Source organism: Rhea americana, unplaced genomic scaffold (genome assembly GCF_003343005.1).
Source record: "Rhea americana isolate MKP2758 unplaced genomic scaffold, rheAme1 scaffold_59, whole genome shotgun sequence".
NCBI lineage: Eukaryota > Metazoa > Chordata > Aves > Rheiformes > Rheidae > Rhea > Rhea americana.
In genome coordinates this window covers 3,524,381-3,546,740 of record NW_028186745.1, presented here as the reverse complement: position 1 = coordinate 3,546,740, position 22,360 = coordinate 3,524,381, and the positions used below count along the sequence as shown (strand labels likewise).

Here is a 22,360-nt window from a genome sequence, read left to right as displayed (position 1 = left end):
TCAGGCACACTGCTACTTCTGGTCTTTGTAACTAATGTCAACATTTGGTAGCCAACGGTTATGCAAAATATTGATAARCAATTTAAGTTTGGAATATGTACGTCTTTCAGACTTTCCATAACCTCGCTTAGCTAGCAAAATCTTTTCTTCTAAAATACTCCATCTCCTCCAAAAAAAATCCTTTTTCTTCAAACACTTCCAAAATATGAAGCTTCCCATCAGTCTGGTAAAACCTCTTGCATGTTTTATTCACAGAGATTTTTGTTTAAAGCAGTGGGTTTTTTTTTTTTTTTTTTTTTTTTTTTTTTTTTTTTTTTTTNTTAACTACAGCAAGGTCATTATGGCTTGGGAATAAAGATGATAAAATCAACCTATCAAAATCTGCAGAACTGAACTTGTGAAATCAGCAAATTGACTAACTGGAAAGAAAATTAGAGGAAGCACATCCTCAGAATTAGACTGTTTTCTAGAAAGACAGAATATTTTGTAAAATAAAGTACTGTGTTACTCCTATGGGAGGCTTTTGCTGATCTGACCCAATTTTTTGATGTCAAAACTAGAAAAGGGCACGATCACAAACCCTCARCATTGCCCCTTCCCTAAGAACTTTATATGGTCTCTACAAAACTTCAGCTAACCTATTTAATAGGTAAGGATTTTCAAGTTAAGCTATCAGAGGAAGTTAGTTATCTAAATATACTTCTTCCTAAACGTGTATTTATAACCAGAGTGCAATTAAAGAAAATACAATACTTACCCAACTCTATACATCATCTTGAAAGACCAGAAGAACTGACACTTAATTCCTGGAATACTTACCGTATCAAGGCAAATCCCCCCAAGTCTTGTCAAAACTAAGCAATTCTTATGAAAAGTCATGTATTTTTCTGCAGTTATTCCAGATCCTCCTCCTCAGAACTTCATAGAGGGGAAAAAAAAATGATTAATGGGAAAAAATTGTCTGCATATCAATTTATTCATTTTGAATTCTCTATCCTTTCCCCAAACAGTGCCTTTTTGTTAGGGTTTATAGTAGAGGGTGTACTTTTGAAATCCAAATACTCCGTACTACCTAGGATAAGTGGGGAAGTCTGCAAGCGAGAATAAAAAGGCAATCATCTACTGTAGCATATAAAGCTATTCATTTAGTAACAGCTTTCTATTCAAATATAGGAAAAAAAAATGATGAACTCTGCTTCATACACTATATGTTCCATTTCTTCACAGAGTATTTGTGATCTAAGTGGAACTTCTACTCGTCCATGCTGTCCACACTGAGAAAAACATTTAGACCTCAGTCCAATAGTCTTTGATTGGCTAATGAGAATCATGTTGACTAGTACAAAGGAAACCTCCCCCAAAAAACACCCGAAACAAGTTTGCTCTAATTACAGCTTCAAGTGGAAGCCTAGGAACAATCCAATTATCAAAGAACAAAGGCTATTAAAAAATCTTTACTACATACACGAACAAATGCAGGATGTGATGTTTGCTTATTTTATTAATTTATTTTTGCAGGAATCTGCAACTCGGAGTATGCACTTTCTGGAGTACCATGCATGCATAGCCTCTGAATGCCTTTGTACAATTTCATCTCTTAGTAATAAGTTCATTCACAGCATACACAAATCTAGAATGTAGACACCATATATACAGGATTAAACAAGATCGTGTCTTCTTGTTTTAATGAAAAAATTTAACAGGGTTTCACACAGCAGGAAATATGGATTAGATACACTGGTGCCACCATAAATAAATAAATTTCAAGAACACAGTTTTTAAAAATCTGTTTCAAAGGTACTGAAAATCCAAGATTATAATATTGCATTAACTCCATTGACTTCTCATTATTCAAAAACAAGAAAAAATATTGGCATTAATATTTATGGACATAAACAGCAACAAAAAGCCCAACTGAAGAAATGTGATAAAATTCAGTCATGGCCAACTTCAAATAATGTTGACCTTTTGAAACAAAACAGATGCAGCAGCACATAAAGACAGTACTGACTAGGAGATACGTTATTTGTGCATGTCTTCTTTCTTAATGGGATGGAGAGTCACTGTAGTACAGAGCACATACGTTCTGTGGTACTAAAGAAGCTGATGAATTAATTTATGTCCAACTGTCCACTTCTTGTCAAGAAAATCATTTTCACATTCTAGGGTATACCACTGAATTTTAAAACAAAATATCATCCTGATGACAAGCTTTTTTTTAATATATTTAATATTCTCACATTCTTTTTAAAAAAACATTCTCTTTATTGTTTTCATTTTGGTTTGTCCCCATTTAAACTCTTGAAGTATCTTATTTCAGTTTCAAGAGGGGTTTACAATCAATATCAAATGTAAAAGTGTTGAAGGAATTGAAATGAGAGATGCATCACTGGGACAGATAAATAACTTCTTTTTTTTTTTAAATGTGATTTAGTAGCATATCATAATCAGAAATTACTGAGACCAGCTCTTTTAAGAATTATTACACTTTTTCACCACACCTCCCATTTTTCAAGGGAAAACACACACACACCACAGACACACAGATACACAATTCAATCTGATCTAAGACTACATTTTACAAAGTACTTCCTTTTGCTTGACCTCCCACCCCTTTCCTTCTCACCCAAACAAGACTAATAATTACATCAAATTAAAAGCAGATCCAAAGTTCAGGATTTCTTTTGGTTTACTATACTTTGAATCATTTTCCACAGCCCACTCTAAATAAACTTCTAAAGAACTACAGTAGTATTCTATAATTAAAGGGAATTCACCTTAACAGCATAGTAAATATAAAATAAGCTTTATAAAATTAATTTCAATTAACAGTGAAATCATTTTGAATATCTGAATGTCCAAGTCAATTATGAACTCTACCAACTTAGTAACATGGTTGAGGAAAAACTCAGCCATTAAAGAAAAAAAGAAAATACAAGTAGTGCATTAACTCAACACAATGGCATCATCATCCCACCATTCATCCACACACACACACGTATGTTTTATACAATACAGTGCATTTTATATGCCAGCTGACATTAGGGTTTTATATGCATTCAATAAATATTATACAAACCAACCTTTTTAGTATAATCTAAAATTCAATCGGGGTGTGAAAGGGTCACCTGCTTTCAAAAGGAAAATGGATCATCCAATATTCAAAATATAATTTGCATTCTAACAAACTTAAAGATATTCAAGCACCATGTAAAGTTTTTACTATTAATGTCTGAACATGTGCATTTACGAGTAAAGGAATACAACAGAAGGGTGGGGGTTTTTTGTACAAGCAACAAATAAGAGTAATCAAAAAACTTAATTATTGGTATGAGGGAAATCATTTGCAACCTAATAGCACTCACTTAGTCTTCCAAAAAGTATCTTGCTCTCAGGCAGTCCTTTTTTGGTCTTCCTCTGACTGCTGAAAGCTATAACTAAGACTAACAGGTCTCCATCAGACCTGAAACCATGCATTTATGATTGTTACAGTTCACAGAATTGTTGGACTGCATGCAATTTTTTCCAAAGCAGCATCTGTCCTGTCTGAAAATGACGCAACTGTATTGACACGACTCACCTACTCTCATATGATGTCATTTTAGTTGCTATTATTTTGTAATTTCAGCAAAAACTAAAGCTGGTAAAAATTCAACAGAAATACAAATGAACAGAAAACTGAACTAATACAAAAGCAAAGGCATCACCATAGAAAAGCCACAAAGTTACTGGTATTGTATCAAGTATTTATGATACAGCTAATAACAGCAAAGGTATTGCTTATCCTAGATATGCTTCTGCTCATCTGTTTCCTAGTTATTTCATTTGTGTCAGACTGTCCTCTTACATGAGCAAAATTTACCTTTTCCAACTTCATTTGGACAGTGTTTTTTTCCTCCCTTGCACACATGATGAGCTCCTCATATAATACTATAAATCACTAGAAAGGAAGAAAAACTAGTTCTGATGCCTTTGACTTTGTTTTACTCATCAGTGGTGCTCAGTCACTCCTGCAAATCAATTAGCTTACTTCAAGTTATGGTGAAAACTTACTTAGTGCAAGAACATTTTGAAAAATGCCAGATATAATATCAGTTCCTTATTTAAGATCTCTTTCTTTTCCTTTTCTTTTTTTTTTTTTTTTTTTTTTTTTTTTTTTTTTATAAACCGCAGGAACAGAAGATACCAAACGGGCAATGCAGTCAAGATATATTTTCCCTCACCCACCCCTTACAAATGCTGCTTGATTTTAAATAAGGATTCAGACACATGATTGTTCTAACACAGCTTCATTTCTTATCACACATCAAGTGAATTGTGGTAATTGACCATATGGATGTGGCTGCCATGAGCTGAGAGCAATTTAAAATGTTTAAGTCTTGTCTGGTGAGGTTTAGCTAGCATACTTTGCCTCACAATTGCAAAGTCAATTACCATAATCCAGTGGATGTGCTTGGCTGTGTCTCTGGACCTGGACAAAGTTATAGCACAAAAATTCAAATGCACTGTATCAGCTGCTGACCAGTACGCAAAAACATCCTACTCAGTCACACAGTTTTATAATATAATCATTCAGCTGCCCAAACCCAAGTTTGATTTCACAAATAATGAGTGCTTTATTACAGCAACCTGAAGCATTCAAACTGAGTATCACCTTTATAATACAGTATATCATATGCGTAAAAATACCAGTATGATTTTCAGTTGCAAGACTTTTGTGTTCTTCAATCTACAGCAAATATTTCCTGAATGCAACGTATAATTTTTCAAGATCTGCTATMTGCTATTTTATACAGGCCGGTTTATTCACAGTGTGCAAATAAACCTTTACTGAAGAGCTAATTGATTAATTATTTTTCAGCTAACTTCAGACTGGGGCACAAAGTACCTTCTGTGCTGTAAACATCAAGAACTCTTCACAAATTGGAAGCTGAAAAGGCCTAAAGAACAGAGTACAAACATTTCTCATACATAACCATGGCTGAGCTCAAGTCTTTCAAGAATTTGGAGTAGTAGTCTGCATTTGGCATATGTTCACTGTACTGCTACAGAGCACAGTCTTAGAAGATTTTTGTATATAAAAGCATACTTTTAGCTTTAAAACACAATGGCCTAATGAAAGCATGCAGCAGTATTTTCATCTGTAATACGGTAGAATTCATTCTTAGTTTATTACCAGTGTTGATACAGCCAGGTGAGCACTGTACAAGCAAAAGGGATTGTAAAAATCGCCTCTGGTTACACTCTAACACTCATACAGTATCTCATTTAGTCACTTTAGGTCACTATTTCAAACAGCAAATTTTTTTGTAGACATAAAAGTTACCCTGAAAAAAAGCAGCAATTATGAATACCCTTCTCCTTGTCTTCTAAACATTGCAAAAATTTATGGTTGCATTTACCTGTCTTCTTTTTTCAGTAGCTTACAATCTAGAAGCACAGGGAGCCTTTGTTTTCCAGCTAGCTGTGGCCAGGTAAAGTCAACTCTGGCTCTTCTTTTTTTTTTTTTTTTTTTNTTATTTTATTTTTTTCTGGATAATGGTAATATTTCACACCATTACTAAGAGTTCTATAATTATTAAAAAAAAAAAAATCCCAAACCACAATTTTTTAGAGCCACTAAGCAGTATCTATAACCACAGTACTAGATACCAGTAGTTATCTGCAATCTTGTATACATTCTTCCAGAAATTAATCCTTCTACATTTGCAGGCATCCTTTTCTGCTTTGCTCACTGCAATGGGATAAGAAAATATTTCACCCTTAATTTATTTGTTTTTAGTGTGGCACAAGCAGAAACATCTTAACACATTTCCCCCACCCCTTGCAATATGAAGATTGTTGACTGGCAAAGGYTGGGCAGATAGACTGAAAGGTTCCCCGTATTTCCTTCTCTTACACCTGTTGACTTGAAAGCCTGTTTTCAATCCAATGCAGCCCCTTTGTTGTTTTCAGGTGTACCGTGGCATTTCACATTGCTCACAGCGATTTAGTGCTGGGTGATTTAGAAAGGTGCAGCTTTCACAATTCCATGGAGCCCCTTCAAAGTCTTCATCTCTTGGCTGTGTCCGTGGAGTCTGTTTGGAGTTGTTCTGATGCTCTAAAAGAAGTCAAAGAAAAACATTTTTCTTATTTTACAGAAAAAGATTATACGCAAGATTGACTGGACTGTCACCTCATTAAATATTCAACAATAAAATTAATCTGGAAACCTTTCTACATAGGTAACATTAATATAGTTTATAAAATCTAAATATTTAGAAATTCTTTAGGAGAAAACTTTAAAGTATTTCAGTTCTGTAGGAGTCACTTCACCATGCTAGATTAAAAACATCATAATTAAGCGCAGTCAATACTATTAGGTCATTAATACTGCTAAAGGCTTAATAAGTTTAAAATATAATGAAAAATTTGTCACGAGTACTTCAGTACCACTCTGCTAAGGAATGACTATTTCTAGGTTTAAGAACAACAGTCTTTTATCAAATCTTAAATTTCAAAAATCTCACTATCTGAAGTGAAAGGCTTTTTCTAAATTAGTTCCTACAGTTTGACATATGTCAGTTCTCCACATCTTCTTCTAGTATTTATCCAGGTAGAAGAGAATACAATAAAATGGTAGGCTTGTTTCAAAACAAGATGATTGTTTTTACTTCCTCAAAGTTTTAGGAGAGTGAAGGAGGGATGGCTCAGTATTCTAAGTTTGTTTTCATTCATAAAATCAGTATGTACGTAATCATGTACTAACTATAAACCCATGGAAAGACTTGGTTTTCTGATGTCTGCTATCATCACTTCAAGACTTCAGTCTACTTACTAAAACTGGAAATATTTCTAAGATGTGAAAGAACTTAAGATATCCTACAAAGTTTTAAGATTCCAAACAATATTAGTACCTAACCTTTTAGGTATGTGTAAAGATATCTACCTGCTAAACAAGTATCTGTAAAATACAGCTTACTTAAAGAGAACTTGCACTGTAAAAAGACTGTAATTTGTAATAAAATGTGCGTACTTTGAATTTATTATCTCCTCAGAAATCTAACAGATCGCAACTAATAGTGAGGTTTGTCTTCAAAGATGTATGCAACAAAAATATAACTTCCTTGCTTAGATGTAAGCCATCTCTAGTCCAGAAGCTGCATAGTCACATAGTGTAGTTCTTTGCCTAGACTAAACAGAATCCTAAGTGAGCAAACAGTGGAGGCACATGTTTGGATTCACGTTCACTCACCAGCTCGCGCCACAGAACAAACCCTTGTTTGCTCATTCCTGCCTTCAATAGTTTAATATTAAGGAAACTTATTTTTTTCTTGGAAAATTCAATCTGAAGACTCCATGTTAAAAGGCAAGATCAAGATACAGTATATCACCCCTAAAGCTGACCTCCACAAAAGGCTTATACACAAAACAGAATCACAGAAGAGTTGAGGCTAGAAGGGATCTCTGGTGATCATTTAGTCCAACCCCTCTCCTCAAGCAAGGTCACCTAAAGCACGTTGCACAGGATCATGTCTAAGGTTTTGAATATCTCCAGAAAAGGAGACTTCACAACCTCTCTGCGTGACCTGGTCCAGTGCTCCGTCACTCTCACAGTAAAGTAGTTCTTCCTCATGTTCAGACAGAACTTCCTGTGCTTCAGTTTTTGCCTGTAGCCTCTTGCTCTGTCACTCTGCACCACTGAAGAGTCTGGTCCCATCCTCGACACTCTCCCTTCAGATACTGGATACATGGATAAGATCTCCTCTCAGTCCTCATACGACAGATGCTCCAGCCCTCTGATGATCTTTGTAGCCCTATGCTGGACTCTCTCCAGTAGCTCCATGTCTCTCTTGTAGAGGGGAGACCAGAACTGGACACAGTACTCCACATGTGGCCTCCCCAGGGCTGAGTAAAGGGGCAGGATCACCTCCCTTGACCTGCTGGCAACTCTCTTCCTAATGCACCATTGGCCTTCTTGGCCACAACGGCACATTGGTGGCTCATGGTCAACTTGTTGTACACAAGGAATCCCAGGTCCTTTTCTGCAGAGCTGCTTTCCAGCAGGCCAGCCCCAACCTGTACTGGTGCATGGGGTTATCTCTCTGGAGGTGCAGAACCCTGCACTTGCCATCATCGAACTTCATGAGGTTCCTCTTCACCCAACTCTCCAGCCTGTCGAGGTCTCTGAACAGCAGCATAGCTTTCTGGTGTATCAAAAAACCTGGAAGCTACTCTTAAGAGTCATATAAATGCTCACAAGGCTACTGTCTTTCTAATTGCCAATAAAATCATCTTTATCTTGCAAATATATATTGCTCTGAAATAATAAATCAAATAGACTAGTCTAACTAGGAGAATCTCTTGAAACATCATTAAACAGCAGCGCCTTAAACCTACTACATGAGCTCTGCGATTTAACATGAATTGAAGATGCATTTGCCTTCATACCACTGCATCTGTTCACTGGATGCTACTGCCTTCCCTAGACACTACCACTTGTGCAGAAAACACATCCAACTTTTTTTTTAATTGCTATGTAGAAAGAACGGCTGTTCTTAGACTTCTTTTTCTTCCCTATGAATTTCCAGAATTTTCAGAAAATCAGATAGAAAGATATTGGCTTCAGAAGAGAGAGAAAAAAAATACTTCCTTATGTGTTACAAAGTATTTACTAATAACCAGAATTTATTTACAATATTTGGATTCTCAAGCAGAGTATATGACTACTGTATCAGAACATTTTTTCCACGGACAACTTTAGTACATGCTAGTTACAGTAAGAGGACACACTACATTATAAATCTTATCACACAAGATTTTACAAAGAAAAGACCACTGTCTTCTCTGCATCAGAGCACAGCATCCCACAGTGGCTGTTTCAGCAGAAAGACACAACCTGTCTAAACTAGCATTTGAAAGCAATTATTTCAACAGACKTCAGAAACTAGAAGAAAAAAAAAATACCCAAGGCAAAAAATAGGACTGCTCCAAAATGACCCCAAATGTAGTAGAGTCTGGAAAGCTACTGAGCTGGCAGCCACTAGGTGTCTATGTTAGTGAATTGAATCACTGTAGGCTGTACTGACTAAATATCCACTGAACAGAGSACACATATAGCTTAAGGGTCTTAAGATGGATATGAATTCTAGCGACTTTATAAATAGCACAGAAAATAGTAAAAGAAAAATAAATAGTAAAGGTGGGATACTGATATCACTTTAGACRCATCTTCCATAGTTTCTGAAAGACCTACACATCATTACAAGTGAGGRAATATATACTCTGTCTTAGTCCTTAAGATGTCTGAGGTTCTTGCTGCACTAAAAAACTTTAGTCAAATTCACACTCCACATACAAAATAGTTAAAGCATGACTGGGCAAGTTAAGATATAATTAAAGCTTCTGTTACCCATTCAGCTTGCAATATTCCAAATATTTGGGATCCCAAACTTTAAATCATAGAATCTCAATAGTATACATTAGAAGGAGGCTGAAAAATTCTTTCAAAAAAATGTAATTAGAAAGCTCAAGATGTAAGAGTTTGTGTACTTTTAACTCTTTTTCTAACAGTGAACAACATCATTTACAGAGAACATACTAATAGAACATTCATTTCAAACATCCTGATAGAAAAAAAAGTTGTAGCCAGAATTCCTATTGTTAGATGAAAATGATCTGGTTTGGTTTAAATATAAATATAATAATAAAATGTTTCTTGTTATCATAGAGTTTTTCAATTCTTATTAATAATAGAAAAATAAATTTTCTGAATGCAAATTAGGAAATCTGATGCTCGTTTGCTGACCTACCTTTTTTACATGGCTTTGGTGGCACAACAGGACCAGGCTCTATGTTGTCATAGAAGTTGCACGTAGCTTTTGGATCAAAGTTCCCTGTCAGAAAAGTAACAGAAGAAAAGAAAGCATAATTCAAAGGTAATTTACATGTTTATGACAGTGCCTCAAATAGCTGGAGTTTTCAGATTTTAGATAATCTTTATCATTACATTCTATTTTGCTTTTTCTTGAGCATCTTCTTGCCATATACTTTGTTTTGTGTTGATTCTAGTAATTTTCAGCAAGCCAAACCCATATTTAATTCAAYGAAATTCACTGCAATGTTCTGGAGAGCTTTAGAAATATGTGAAAATGCAAATCATTTTGTAGAATACATTGTTGGTAAAAAAGGAGGATTATACATTTGCAGTCTATCTTGATTATATGTGTGTCATTTTCTGTGCCACAAGAACAGAAGGCTTAAGTATCCGAGTAGATATTTATCTACCAACTACTTGGTTGTAATCTGTAYTTCTGGGCTGTATTGCTTTGTCAGAGCCTTTGTCAGTGGATAGATTAAAAATTCTAGTACAGAACCTTTACTAAGGACTATATTTATTTTAGATCAAACAGTCTTAACAAAATTATTTTTAAGTAATCATTTACAAATATTTTAACTTTGCCATGTTAGCAAGTCAATTTTATTTTGTTGTAACTGAAAAAGACAACTTTTAGTAATAACTTGATATCAATAAAATCCAATTTTTATTAAAAAAAGAGTTCAGGAACAGTATCCACATTTAAACACATAATATGTCTAAACTATGTTTTGCAAAAACAATGAAGTCTATACCTCTGGATTGAAGGAGGTCAACTTCTTTCAGTGTACAGTCAACGTTTATCTGGAGCTGTCTGTTCAGGCTTCTCAATCTGGTCATTTCCTCAGGCTAAGAAGAAAGGACCCAAAATAGCAATGGAAGGAAAGTCAGCATCATATGCAATATAGATATATCAATGTTATGTCTGTTAACAGCCTTATTAGGCCGAAGTACCAAATAAAATATCACAGGTTACATTATGTCCCCCCCCGCCACAATTTCCAAAATTTCCAATTTCTTCCCTTCAAAAAAAAAAAAAAAGGCATTTAAGAAAATGAGGTGAAAAAACCCTAACGACAACAGTGCACAAAGCAGTTAATAGTAAAATTTATTAGTAAAGACAAAGTTGTGCCCAAGTTTATTACAGACTTGGCACTACCACCACAGTCGATGTACAGAAATACAAGAATCTGTATAAATTGATGAATGTTGCTCCAGCAGTTTACATCAAGATTATCAGGAAACAAAATATGAACTACAGTTCACATTAACTATATTCTTCAAATATAACTGAATAAGGTTAGAAGTTTATTTCTTCTCATCACTTCAAGGAGCCCCTGCATGCTGGAACTTCTAGCCCAGTATTTGTAAATTATTTAATGCTGCATGACAATAATATATTCTTATAATTCAATATTCTTAAAAGAAGAATCAGCTACTTAAGCCCAGGTATTTACTTATCATTAAGAAACCCTATGCTACTGGGATGCAAAATGATCTTATCTTTCTATTCTACATCTGTCCCCCCTGTTTAGGTCACAGTGAACAAGACTAAATCAATTCAGCTAAAAATTGCACAAGGAAGAAGTTAATTTTTGGTTAAATGTGCTGTCTTTTCAGGATTGCTGCAAAGCCATACACACACCTGTGTTAGAATTCCTTGTGGGTGGATGTCACAGAGGTAGGATGAAGTAACAGGGAAAAGATGAGAGAGAGGTGCCAACTACTTGGGCCCACACAGGCACTGAAAAGTTACTTTTCACAATACACACATACCAAAAGGGAAGAGGAATGTCTGAGAAATGCAGAGCTATTTAAACAGCAATATACCTTGGTACAATGCAATACCTTTCCGAAAAATGTGAATATCTCCTGCATGAATACCCCAGCTCTATATATGGCTCAGGCTCTTTTATTAGACTTGGCCATACACTTTTACATGTCATTAGAAAAGCAACTACTGTTCAGTTCTGTGGCCCGGAAAGTGAATGCATACAAGTCTCAGAAATTCTGTTGCGAACAATAAGAAAGGTGAACATCTATTTTTCTTAAATTATAAATACTGGTATATTACAAGCCAACAACGTGCAGAAAAATCATCTACAAATACTGAAGATTTTAAAGCCCAAAATATTTTGCCTCTAATTAATGAAAGCATAAGAAATAAATTTGTATCTTGAAATACTAACAAATTGCTTACTGTTGGAATTGCAGTTGTACAGCTAACTCTTCGAAGTCGCCTCTGCATTAGATCATGCTCCATACCATTGACTTCAGCTTTCAGACGTTCAAGCTCTTCTTTCTCAAGCTTCAGCTCTTTTGCCAATCTCTCCATTCTCGCTCGTTGATGTAACAGCAAGGCTAACATGTTTTACATGGAAGAAATAGTTACTAAAGCACAAAACCTGGAAAAATGTACTCTTAGCTTATGTGTAAGATTCATGAGTGACCTTTCTGTGAAGAAAAAAGTGATCATACACATGCATTCAAATATCAGTGTGAAAACGCTTTCATGCCAAATGAACTACAATTTCAGGAGAAAGCTATTCTAGAATAAAACACACATTTTACACAGTAACTTGAAGTTGATATTACCATTTCGGTCAATGCTTCTTTTTTTGTATTTGGTCTATCTCATCTCAAAAATACAAAGGCACCTGTATGAGAAGAAAGCTTCTCAGGATGAAGCAGCAATCTAATTATACTAATACTGTACTGTGAAATACCAGAGGTAAGATCAAAAAATAATACACACTTCAGAGTTGGCGTTCAACACTATCTGACAAACTAGCCACAAGATACTAACCAAAAAGCCAGTCCTGAATGGCTTTTTCACTGCTAATAAAGATTATGCAATAACCTCTTTAAGTATTCTTAGCTTTTCAGAAAGCACTTTATTATCTGATACTATTAATTCAACAGCACTCAAAGGCAAGACTACAGAACTTCAAAAAAAAAAAAAAAACAGTGACAAGAATCCCACTCAAAAAAAAAAAAAAAGAAAAGAGGGGTGAGGGAGAGTGTGAGGAGCTCACATCTTTCAGGATCTTTAATTCTACAGTAATGTTGACTCACTGCCCCCTAAACTCTCTCTGCTGTTAATCAGTAATTATCTCATATTATTGTCAGGGTACAGAAATTCATGACTCTCAGTTAAAAGCTCATGTTGGGCTTCCAAGGCAGCCACCCAGTCAAAGAAAGAATTTTGACTAGCTAACATATAATATTCAGTCTTTGTAGGAAGAGTATTTCTCAGCTTTTCATCACAATGTCAAAATTGACTAAGTTATTTAGTTACTGCTTAGCACTACCTGATTTACCTGTTTTTCCTGATGAAAGTCTAGTGAGACAGAAAAAAAACAAAAACATGGATTTACACCAGTATTCAGATAAGCAGATTGCCCAGATCTTGCTAGCAAACTGTTCTCCAGTTCATGCTGACCAGGGAGAATACTAAATAACTGAAGACACAGTAGAACTTGCAAAATGCTATTTCATACAAAGCACCTGCAAGCACCTCTACTTTTCTTTACTTCCATCTAACACAGGCAAAGTAAAACTATAAAATATTGCAAGAATACTTGTATACTCCGTGAAAAAAGCAAAAGTTAGATAAATAAGCAACTATATGACACAGCTTACTAGGGGAGATTAAAAAACAAAATCAGGAGCACAAAAATGACAGTGTTTTTATTCTGCATAAAACATAGCACTGTACTGTGTTATAATACAAGCTTCAAAACTATTTTCTATCTTTTGAAATCGTCTATATCATTCCAGTGGAGTTTGAGAGATCACAGAATAAAAAAAAAAAAAAAATCCAGATATTAGGCTGTTTGATTTTTCACCATTACTATCAAACTCTGACTTAGAATGGGTCCTCCAATTTAATATCTGATACGACATTATTACATAGCTTGGCATTATATACCACTCGAATATGAAGCATGCTACAACAAAACACTGGAAGTATAGAAACTAAAATTGATTACTGGTAACACTTTCACAGTGGTTCATACTTATAAGAAAGTTAAATGAGCTTTTTTCCAATATTAAACTCTTAAAATACCCTTTAAGGTCTCAGTCTCATTTGTGGTAGCAGAGAATGTAACATTTATTATTCTACAGTTCATTTCTGTTAGGAGTTCACAGTGCAGCAATAGCAAAGGCTAGCAGAGCTCAGTTACGGAAAGTATTACCACAACAGTTGATGTTCCAAAAAGCATATATTAACCTGTTTTATTTATTTATTTTCACAAACRTAGAAACCTAATCGAGACACAAAAGCAAAATCAGATTTATACACTCCGAATATATTTTTCTCAATTAYGTGAAACTACTTATAGTTTGCTTGCATAAAATCTTTAATGAAGTTGTAATAGGAACACTACCAAGGAAAGCATATGGCCAAGGACAGACCTATTAGTGTTCTCTCTAAACAGGATTTCTAGTTTGGTCTACCAGGTATAGAGCAGCTCTTTTGTTGAAGAGTTAAAGTAACACCAAAGACACAAGGAGAAATTAGAAAACAAAAACCACATGACTGCATAAATGTGATTTCAACTCTAAAGGTGAAAGGAAGAATAGAAGTAGTAGTGGAGGAAGAATACACTCTCCTTTCCCAACACAAATCTAGAAGCAAAGCACATTCATTCTTTAAATAACTGTTGCTGATTAGCATCCTGTCATAACATCCAACTGTTTGAATGTTTGCAGACTGACTCATTTGCCGTTTTAAATGTTTCAAATTTAGAAAGCAGATTACTTTGAGAAAAGTAATTTTCAGCAAAAGGTTAGGTGTCACCACTCCTTGCTTTTTTTTTTTTGACGACATTATTTAATTTTTAATTTATATGTGTAATTAAGATTAACTATTTTCTGTACATACAAAACACAATTCCTAGGATGTCTTGCAAGCTCTTTGTCCTTTTTGAAAACTAAGTGGAAGAAGAGAATTTATTTTTTTGAAATAACTATTTTAATTTCTTTCAGAAACCTATGATTTGTACTGACATACACCATAATTTTAATTGCAGCCTACCTCTCTCTCCCTTTTCACTTAACAGTCTTAAACCTAAACTAAATAAATTAAATTCCAGTTCTTTTCAGAAGTTACACTGGTTCAGGTTTTATGTAATGCCAAAGTACCACACAAATAAACGTCCTGCAGTCAAGGTTATTCAAACTAAAGGTAATAAAATTCATATTTACATTTATGTCATAATTATTAAATGCAGAGTTGACAACTCCAACATGTGATATATAAACAAAATACTTCTATTAATTGTAGAATTCTCTTTTAAGAAATTCACCGTATGTCAAAAGCATGGCAACTTTAAGAACCTCAAAAATACTGTATGCGTTAGACAAATTCAGTACAGTTATAAAAAAATAGAACAAACTATCATTAGATGATTTTTGATGCAAATGATTTGTATTCGTCTGTGTACAGGTTCAATATTTCCCACTTCGTAAGCAACAAAAATCACGCTGAAAATGGATTTTCTAGTAATACAATTTGCAGGGTAAAATATTTACCTTGAGTGTAAGCATAGTCATCTGATCCAGAACTGGAACTTCTCTGGTATTTATGGCTTCCTTTTTCTCCTCCACATCCTGGGATTACAGAAATAGGCTGAATAGGCTCTGGTGCTGCAGAATGCTCTTCTTGGTCCACTAAATTTAAAAGATTCTCAGTCGGTGCTCGACCTACTGTGATTTTAAAAACGGTTGGATTTGGCTGAGATACCATTACCCGAGGAGACTGTGTTGGTGCACCTGCAGGTCCAGTTGGTTGAGTATAGGTAATATATACTGGATTAACACTAAATGGAGGTTTGGGCTGACCAGACATACCTCTTGATGGAGAGCTTGAAGGAGGAGTGGTGACTGCATACAGTGGGTGCTGGTTTCGCTGAGATGGTTGATTACTTATTGGTGAAGGACTTCTGTTCATTGCAGTCCCAGGTCTTTGTGGTGGCTCAACTGTAATTTCTATTTTATTCATGGAACCTTTGGATAAACTAGGTCCACCATAAGGAAGATACGATACAGAGTGACCACCTTGTTTTTGATAAGTCTGGGATGCTTGCTGATATGGATGGGGTTGGACAGTTGAAGGACTAGGTGGCATGAAAACATGTGAACTCTGATGACCCAGCTGAGGAGGCTGAACTTGGTGTTGAGGAGAGCCAAAAGGAGAGGGACATTGAGATGTCGGTGGTGAACGAAAAGCTGACTGAGGGATCTGGGGTTGTTTAGGAGAAAACTGAGAAGGCTGATAATTCTGTTGATGTGGATACACAGGTAGAGGACGTGGAGTATAATGTGGAACTGGGCCCTGCGGCGATGAATGCCACTGTGTATTCTGAGGAGTCTGTCGTCCTGAAGAACTTTGAGATGTTTGTCTTATATAAATAGAGCCAGGAGTCCCATAAAGATTGCTTGGAATCTGTGGAAGAATTTGTAGAGCTCTGGGTACACTTTGTCCAGAGGGGAGGTTTTGTGATACTGTAACAGTAATGGGATTTGTACTGTACCGAGGTATGTGCATATACGTAGGAGGAGGGCCTTGCATAGCAGACGTGTTCATTCCTGGTTGTATGGAAGATGGCTGTGGAGGTGGCTGTGGAGGAGGAGTAGCTGCATTTCTATTCTGGTCATTCATGAAAAATGGATTGTAATTAGGAGAAGCTGCCACAACAGCGGGAGCAGAATGTGGTTCCTGAACTAAGCATATCAGCTGTTTACCTGCTGTGCGCTGCGGATCAATATGTCCATCACTTGAACTATGTACCAGTGTACGACCACCATTAAGTTGAGCTCCATCCCCTGCATGATAGCTGGTATGAGGATGGATACCGAGATTAATGTGCAAAAGGCTATTTCTATTCATTCTGGTGTCATCGGGGCTATGGTACTCCATATATAAGTATTTGTTGCTCTCCTGCGCAAGGGCTCGACAACAGGCATCTAGATTGTTGTTGTTCTAGGAGTAAAATGGACATCTATTATCAGCAAATTGCAGAAGAAACACCCACTGGTCACAGTATTCAACAAGCATTCAACTGAAACTGCACTCAAGCCTATCTTCAGCACAGCTAGGGATAACTTTTGACTGTAGGTTACAATCATGAATTCTGAAATAAATTAAGGACAATATCATAGTATGCAAGCAGTACATAGCACATGTTGCCTCTAGTAAAATGCTATGGTAACACTAGCTACAGTATGACACAAATCTATCAAGTCTAGGTTAGGAAAAAGCAGCTCAGAACTCCTGGCATCTTCTGCAAAGAGTCGGTATGTACAGTTAGCTATTTCTAACAACACAAATCAAATCAAACTAGATAAACGTAGACTCCAGAGAGTCCAAACAAAATTACAGACTGATTTAACAACTTGCAGGAATGAATTCAACAACTACTGCTTTGATTCTAGTTTGAAAGAAGTAACTCTAATTCTTTTTAATTTAATTTTGCATGACCTCTTCCTTTCTTCTTTAGTATCATTTACAGAATCTAGAAGCAATGTGTTTTACTATTTACTTGACTGTTTACTGCTTTTACCTTTGTTTTCCTGTTTACCAGAGCATTTACTCTTTACCTAAAACTTTAAAAACTCAAACATTTAAAATCAGCTTTTCTTGTTAAAACAGAATTTAGTGCCTTTAAGAATCAAGGAAATGATGTCACAGTAAGTTGCTGGTTGAAAACATACTGGAAATTCCTAAAGTCCCTTACAATTATGGCATCATTTCAACTTTCCTAAAGAATTTCAGACTCTTACATCCATAAGGAAACCATAAGGATTTGATTTGTTTGGTGGTGCCAGTTGCTAAAATTATACAGACATTATATTACCAGTCCTTTCCCTCTCTACCTATATTAGCTGTACCTAGTCTTGTTAAAAGAACTACTTTAAYGATAGCTTCACCCTACCTCACCCTAAAATTAAAATCACTGGAGAGCATTCCAGATTGTGAATTTCCCTTTTTTTTTTTTTTTTGGTTTGTTTTACAATTTTTCATATAACAGCCCCCCCAAAAAATCAGCTGTGGTTCAGCCTTGAATTCAAACAGTAATTAAAGTAAAAATTTCAAAGTCATTTTAAATCATATTCACATACTTCTGGCCCTCAGCTCCTGAAGTTTGTTATATCTAATCTAAGACTATTATTTTCTGTGAATACAGCAGACATACATACATACATCCTACCAGAACAAGCTTGTGTGTGTGCACGTACAACTCTCTCCCCCTTTTAAGGTGCTAAGATATCCATTCTAAAATATATATCGGTAATGATAGCTTTTAAAATGAGTGAAACCACTCAGATTGTACATGCTTTCACATTCATGTAGCCTTATAGTACAATTTTCAACTTCATATTTTGTTGGCTGAAAAGTCACAGTTAATTTTTTTCTCAAGGATTTACATATAGTCAGTCTTAATACTAAAGTGAAGATGACTGTCAAAACTCCTCATGGTTTCAGCATCAGACTAACAAAACATATTCAGTATCTTCTCAGATGAAGACTTACTAGTAAATATGACAGAGGAGTAAAGAGTCCAGCACTTAACAGATATAGCTCTCACTCTGTGAATACTTCACCCTGCCTACCTCCCCCTCAGTCAAACTCCCCTTCTAAATCCCATTGGTCTATTGAAATGTCCAGAAGTACAATRTGAAGACCTAAAAACAGAATATTTGGTAATCAGGCCTTGAAATAACAACCAGCAGCACAGTGTCAAAAACAGCAATCATGAAAAACCTAATTAACTGTTAGCTGTCTAAACAGAATTTCATAAAGAGTCTTCAGTGTCTTCAGGCCACTTCATCATGGGGAGGAAGTCAGAACGTATTTAGGAGAAGCCCCGATCTAATTTTATTAGAGGATACAGAGTATGTTTGCTGTTTCAAAGAACCCTCAAGTTCTGATGGATCCAAAATTCATATTGGTATAAATCTACAGCATGTAGGCTGCAACAGTAGGTTAAACAATGGACACTGTCTCAGATATCTTAAAATATCTATCAGATGGTCTTGGAAACTTCTTTTATGCTTCAGAAAGGACAAAATTTTGCAATGTAATGTTAATTAGCTATCCAGAATACTACATACCATAAGCCTCTGCAGCATTATGGGTTCTTTAATTTTATCAATTTAAAAGTATCTATGACCTCAACATACTTAACTGAAAGAATCACCTGCCTCATAATGCAGAAGAGATGACTACATCAGGATAAGTGAAGCCTTGCATTACAGGGTTTTCCACCTTTACATTCTTATTTGAAAGYAATTTACAGCTCTTTTGTATGATCTAGAAGATACTGCATGCATAACTACAGCCATAATTATATAGTGAAGCACTTAAAATCAGCTCTCAGCTTCACATGGGCAGCACTGCAAGTTGCAAGTATCTCCACTCTTTTGCTAGGAACAGGYAGGATCAAATACAACTTAGCTGCTTTCACATACAGTAGAGTTTATCACATTAATTTCCATCAGACCCATTGTCACACAAGACCAATCCAGATCTTACATGCTTCTACTCCACTTCTGTATTTTTCCGTTTACAGAAGGTATTACCAAATGATCAAGACCTTGAAAAACAATTATGTGCAATCATACTTTTATCTCCTCCAATTTGTAATTTTATATGCAAGTGGAAGCGGGAAATGGAAAAAAAAAGAATTGCCACCTGACTTGAAAACACAGAAGTAAAATAATCTTTTGGGCAGCTGTGGCACTGAAGATGCCATGAAGGCCTTAAGATAACCCAAAACAAACAAACAAACAAACAACTTTTAAATTTCTAGGTAAAGCCAGTTCCTCATCTTGGAAGAAGTAATCACTGATTGCTAAAGCTTCCTCCAGTACACATATGTTCTTTACCTAGCCATCAGCAAAAAACACCCCATTTGCCATCTCCTTATTGCCTGCATGTGTACAGTCTCAGGTTACATAGCCAAGGATAAACAACCAGAAGAAGAAAAACCAAAAAAAAAAAAAAAAAAAAANAAAAAAAAAAAAAAAAAAAAAAAAAACCAACCCCTACAGAAGTGAGAAATGATAAAGTCGTTGTAGATAACAGACAGGATAAAAATGTAAGTGGTAGAGTGTTTCCTGTTTTAGAAATACAATATAAAGAATAACCACATCAAAAATAAAAACAGAAGAATGAAAACAATCTGTCCTCCAAGTAGACTACTAAAGAGTTTTCATAATACAAAGATACAACTACACAGACTCTTAAGACTTTTTTTAAAATTCTTCAACATACCTGAAGCATGCACTGAGACACCACCCCTTCAGGAATCTCAGGGAAACGTTGTCGGAGATCTTGGAGTACCTGCACATCGAGTTGTTGACTGCCCTGCGCCATGCCAGATTGATGATGTTCCAGATTATCAAAAAATGGAAGTCAGTAGGCCTTCCAATGGTTATGATCTTCTGATGCTTCTGGCATTTTCTGTAAGTGAGAAAACACAATCCGTTATTTTTAAGTAAACAAAATTTTTTCTTTACTTGCATACTGCATGTGTAAATGGCATTACATTTCTAGATCCCGTTGTCAAGACAGACAAAGGCTTAAATGCAAGAGTGGAAATCATCAAGTCTCAAATTATACTCCCTGAAGACTTAACCTGCCATAGGTATATCTACACGACATTTCACTAGAATATGCTAGAGAACATCTTTACACAGTTCTATTGCAGCACCATATAGGCATGACTTAATCTGACCTGCGTAAAAGAAACTGTTAACAATTTACTCCCAGGGAAATTCTGAACTGTCTAGAAAATTGGAGTTAAAGAAGCATATAGATCTTTGTTATTTACAGCATGTCACAAACAATAGGCTAGAAAGTTAAGCAACACAATTATACAATAATATTCTTCTAGTACTTAAACCCTTTGCTCTTTGTATCATTACACACCAGAAGCTGGAAGTAATTTCTACAAAACACAACAGGAAAAGGCATTAAATGGAGTTCAAAAAGTCATTATTAAGATTATGATAAGCATCTATTTACGATTTCTGTAAGACACCTACTACATTCATACTAAAATGATTAATGAAAAGAAAAACTCTTTCCATTCCAGGATTCTTGTACTCAACAGCATGAAGATATTATCTAAAATTCAGCGCCAAAGAACACTAGAAGACAAATGCTTCTGAGTAAACAAATGCTATGCCTGCTGTGACTCACAATCACAGCAGTAATAAAWAGATAAGTAGAGATTTGCAAAGACTTTGCATAAAGGTGGCCATTAAAACACAGTCCCTGTAACACTTCTATCATGGTTAAGCTTTGAGGCCTTTCCAACATTAATACTCACTTGAATTCATAACTGAGGAAGATGTAATACTACTTTCAGAAATGGAAGTGAAAAACAAAACAGTAGCGTTGGTGCTCAAGTAATATACTAGCCACCTGAAATCTCATGTTCATACCACTTATGCCATGTTCCCTCATACTCAGTGGAAACAGTCATTTAACTTGTTAGCTCAATTTCTAACAGCTATAGAATAGTCTACAGCAATACTACACCTCATCACAAATATATGTATATCTACTGCAATAATAACTCTAACAGTTCCCTGTATCCCTCTTAAAAAACTTTTAGTTTCCATAGGTCAAAAAAGCAGAATGTACATCTTCTAAGAATTACAAAATGTCAGCTTTAGCATAAGAACAGCTTTGCTTTGTTTTGGTTTGGTTTTTTAAGTATTTTGAACATTTAATATCCAGGCCCTCCTTTTGTCACCTCTCTAAATATCATTTCCTTCATTTGAAAAGAGGAGGGAAAAAAAAATAAAACAGAAATCCACTCTATGACCTGACTACTTTATATGTGGGCATGTCTTAATGTCTTAACTGAAACTGGCATTCACTAAATAACACACAGGCTCACAAGAAAAGGTTTGCTCTCTGGCATATTTGATACACTCTAGTATTAAACTGTCACATTGCATTCTTTCTGAAGATAAATGAGACAAGTTTAAAGAAATAGTGAAATATCTGAATTATCTTGCTGTGATTTAACAATTATTGTATTGTATTGAATTTGCACTGCATAATCATTGTGCAGTTCTGYCTACTGCAATAATGTCACAGACTTCCTTTCATTTTACATGGATAGAGGAATTTCCACTAACTGCACATACCTAGGTGAAACCTTGTATCTACACTAGCCAGTAGGACACCTTTTTCAGGGCTAATTTTTCATAAATGTCAAACATCCTTATCAAAGGCAGAACACCACAAGAATTCTGAAAGCAAAACTGGCCACAACCAATCTCTACCTGTTTCTAGACAACTCTTTTTCCCCAGCAGGCAGGAGATGAAGTGCAATAATGCAATAGGCCCCTACCTGAAGGAATTGAATTTAAAATCCCTGTGGAATAACAAAGACAGTATCTGAAATAAAAGACAGTAATTTTAATAATTTCATTTGCATAACCAAAAGCTTTTACATCACTTCTCTGTTTAAATGTAAA

General features: G+C 35.4%; 1 protein-coding gene across 1 annotated transcript; it reads right to left on the bottom strand.

Moving 5' to 3' along the window:
* Positions 1-1,483: 1,483 nt before the first annotated feature.
* On the bottom strand, positions 1,484-20,322 carry TAB3 (TGF-beta activated kinase 1 (MAP3K7) binding protein 3). The gene is made up of 6 exons (XM_085319428.1): positions 20,139-20,322; positions 15,395-16,844; positions 12,057-12,217; positions 10,612-10,705; positions 9,792-9,875; positions 1,484-6,100 (listed from the first exon to the last, which is right to left on the bottom strand). The coding sequence occupies exons 1-6, from the start codon at positions 20,238-20,240 to the stop codon at positions 5,952-5,954; spliced, it is 2,040 nt and encodes a 679-aa protein (XP_085175554.1). The 5' UTR covers positions 20,241-20,322; the 3' UTR covers positions 1,484-5,951.
* Positions 20,323-22,360: the final 2,038 nt, after the last annotated feature.

Coding starts and splice junctions, on each gene's coding strand:
- TAB3 (XM_085319428.1), bottom strand. CDS start 20,240: ATGGCGCAGGGCAGTCAACAACTCGATGTGCAGGTACTCCAAGATCTC. Junction 16,845..20,138: donor TGTCTCAGTGCATGCTTCAG/GTATGTTGAAGA, acceptor TTTTACTCCTAG/AACAACAACAATCTAGATGC. Junction 6,101..9,791: donor ACCAAAGCCATGTAAAAAAG/GTAGGTCAGCAA, acceptor GACTTCTTTTAG/AGCATCAGAACAACTCCAAA.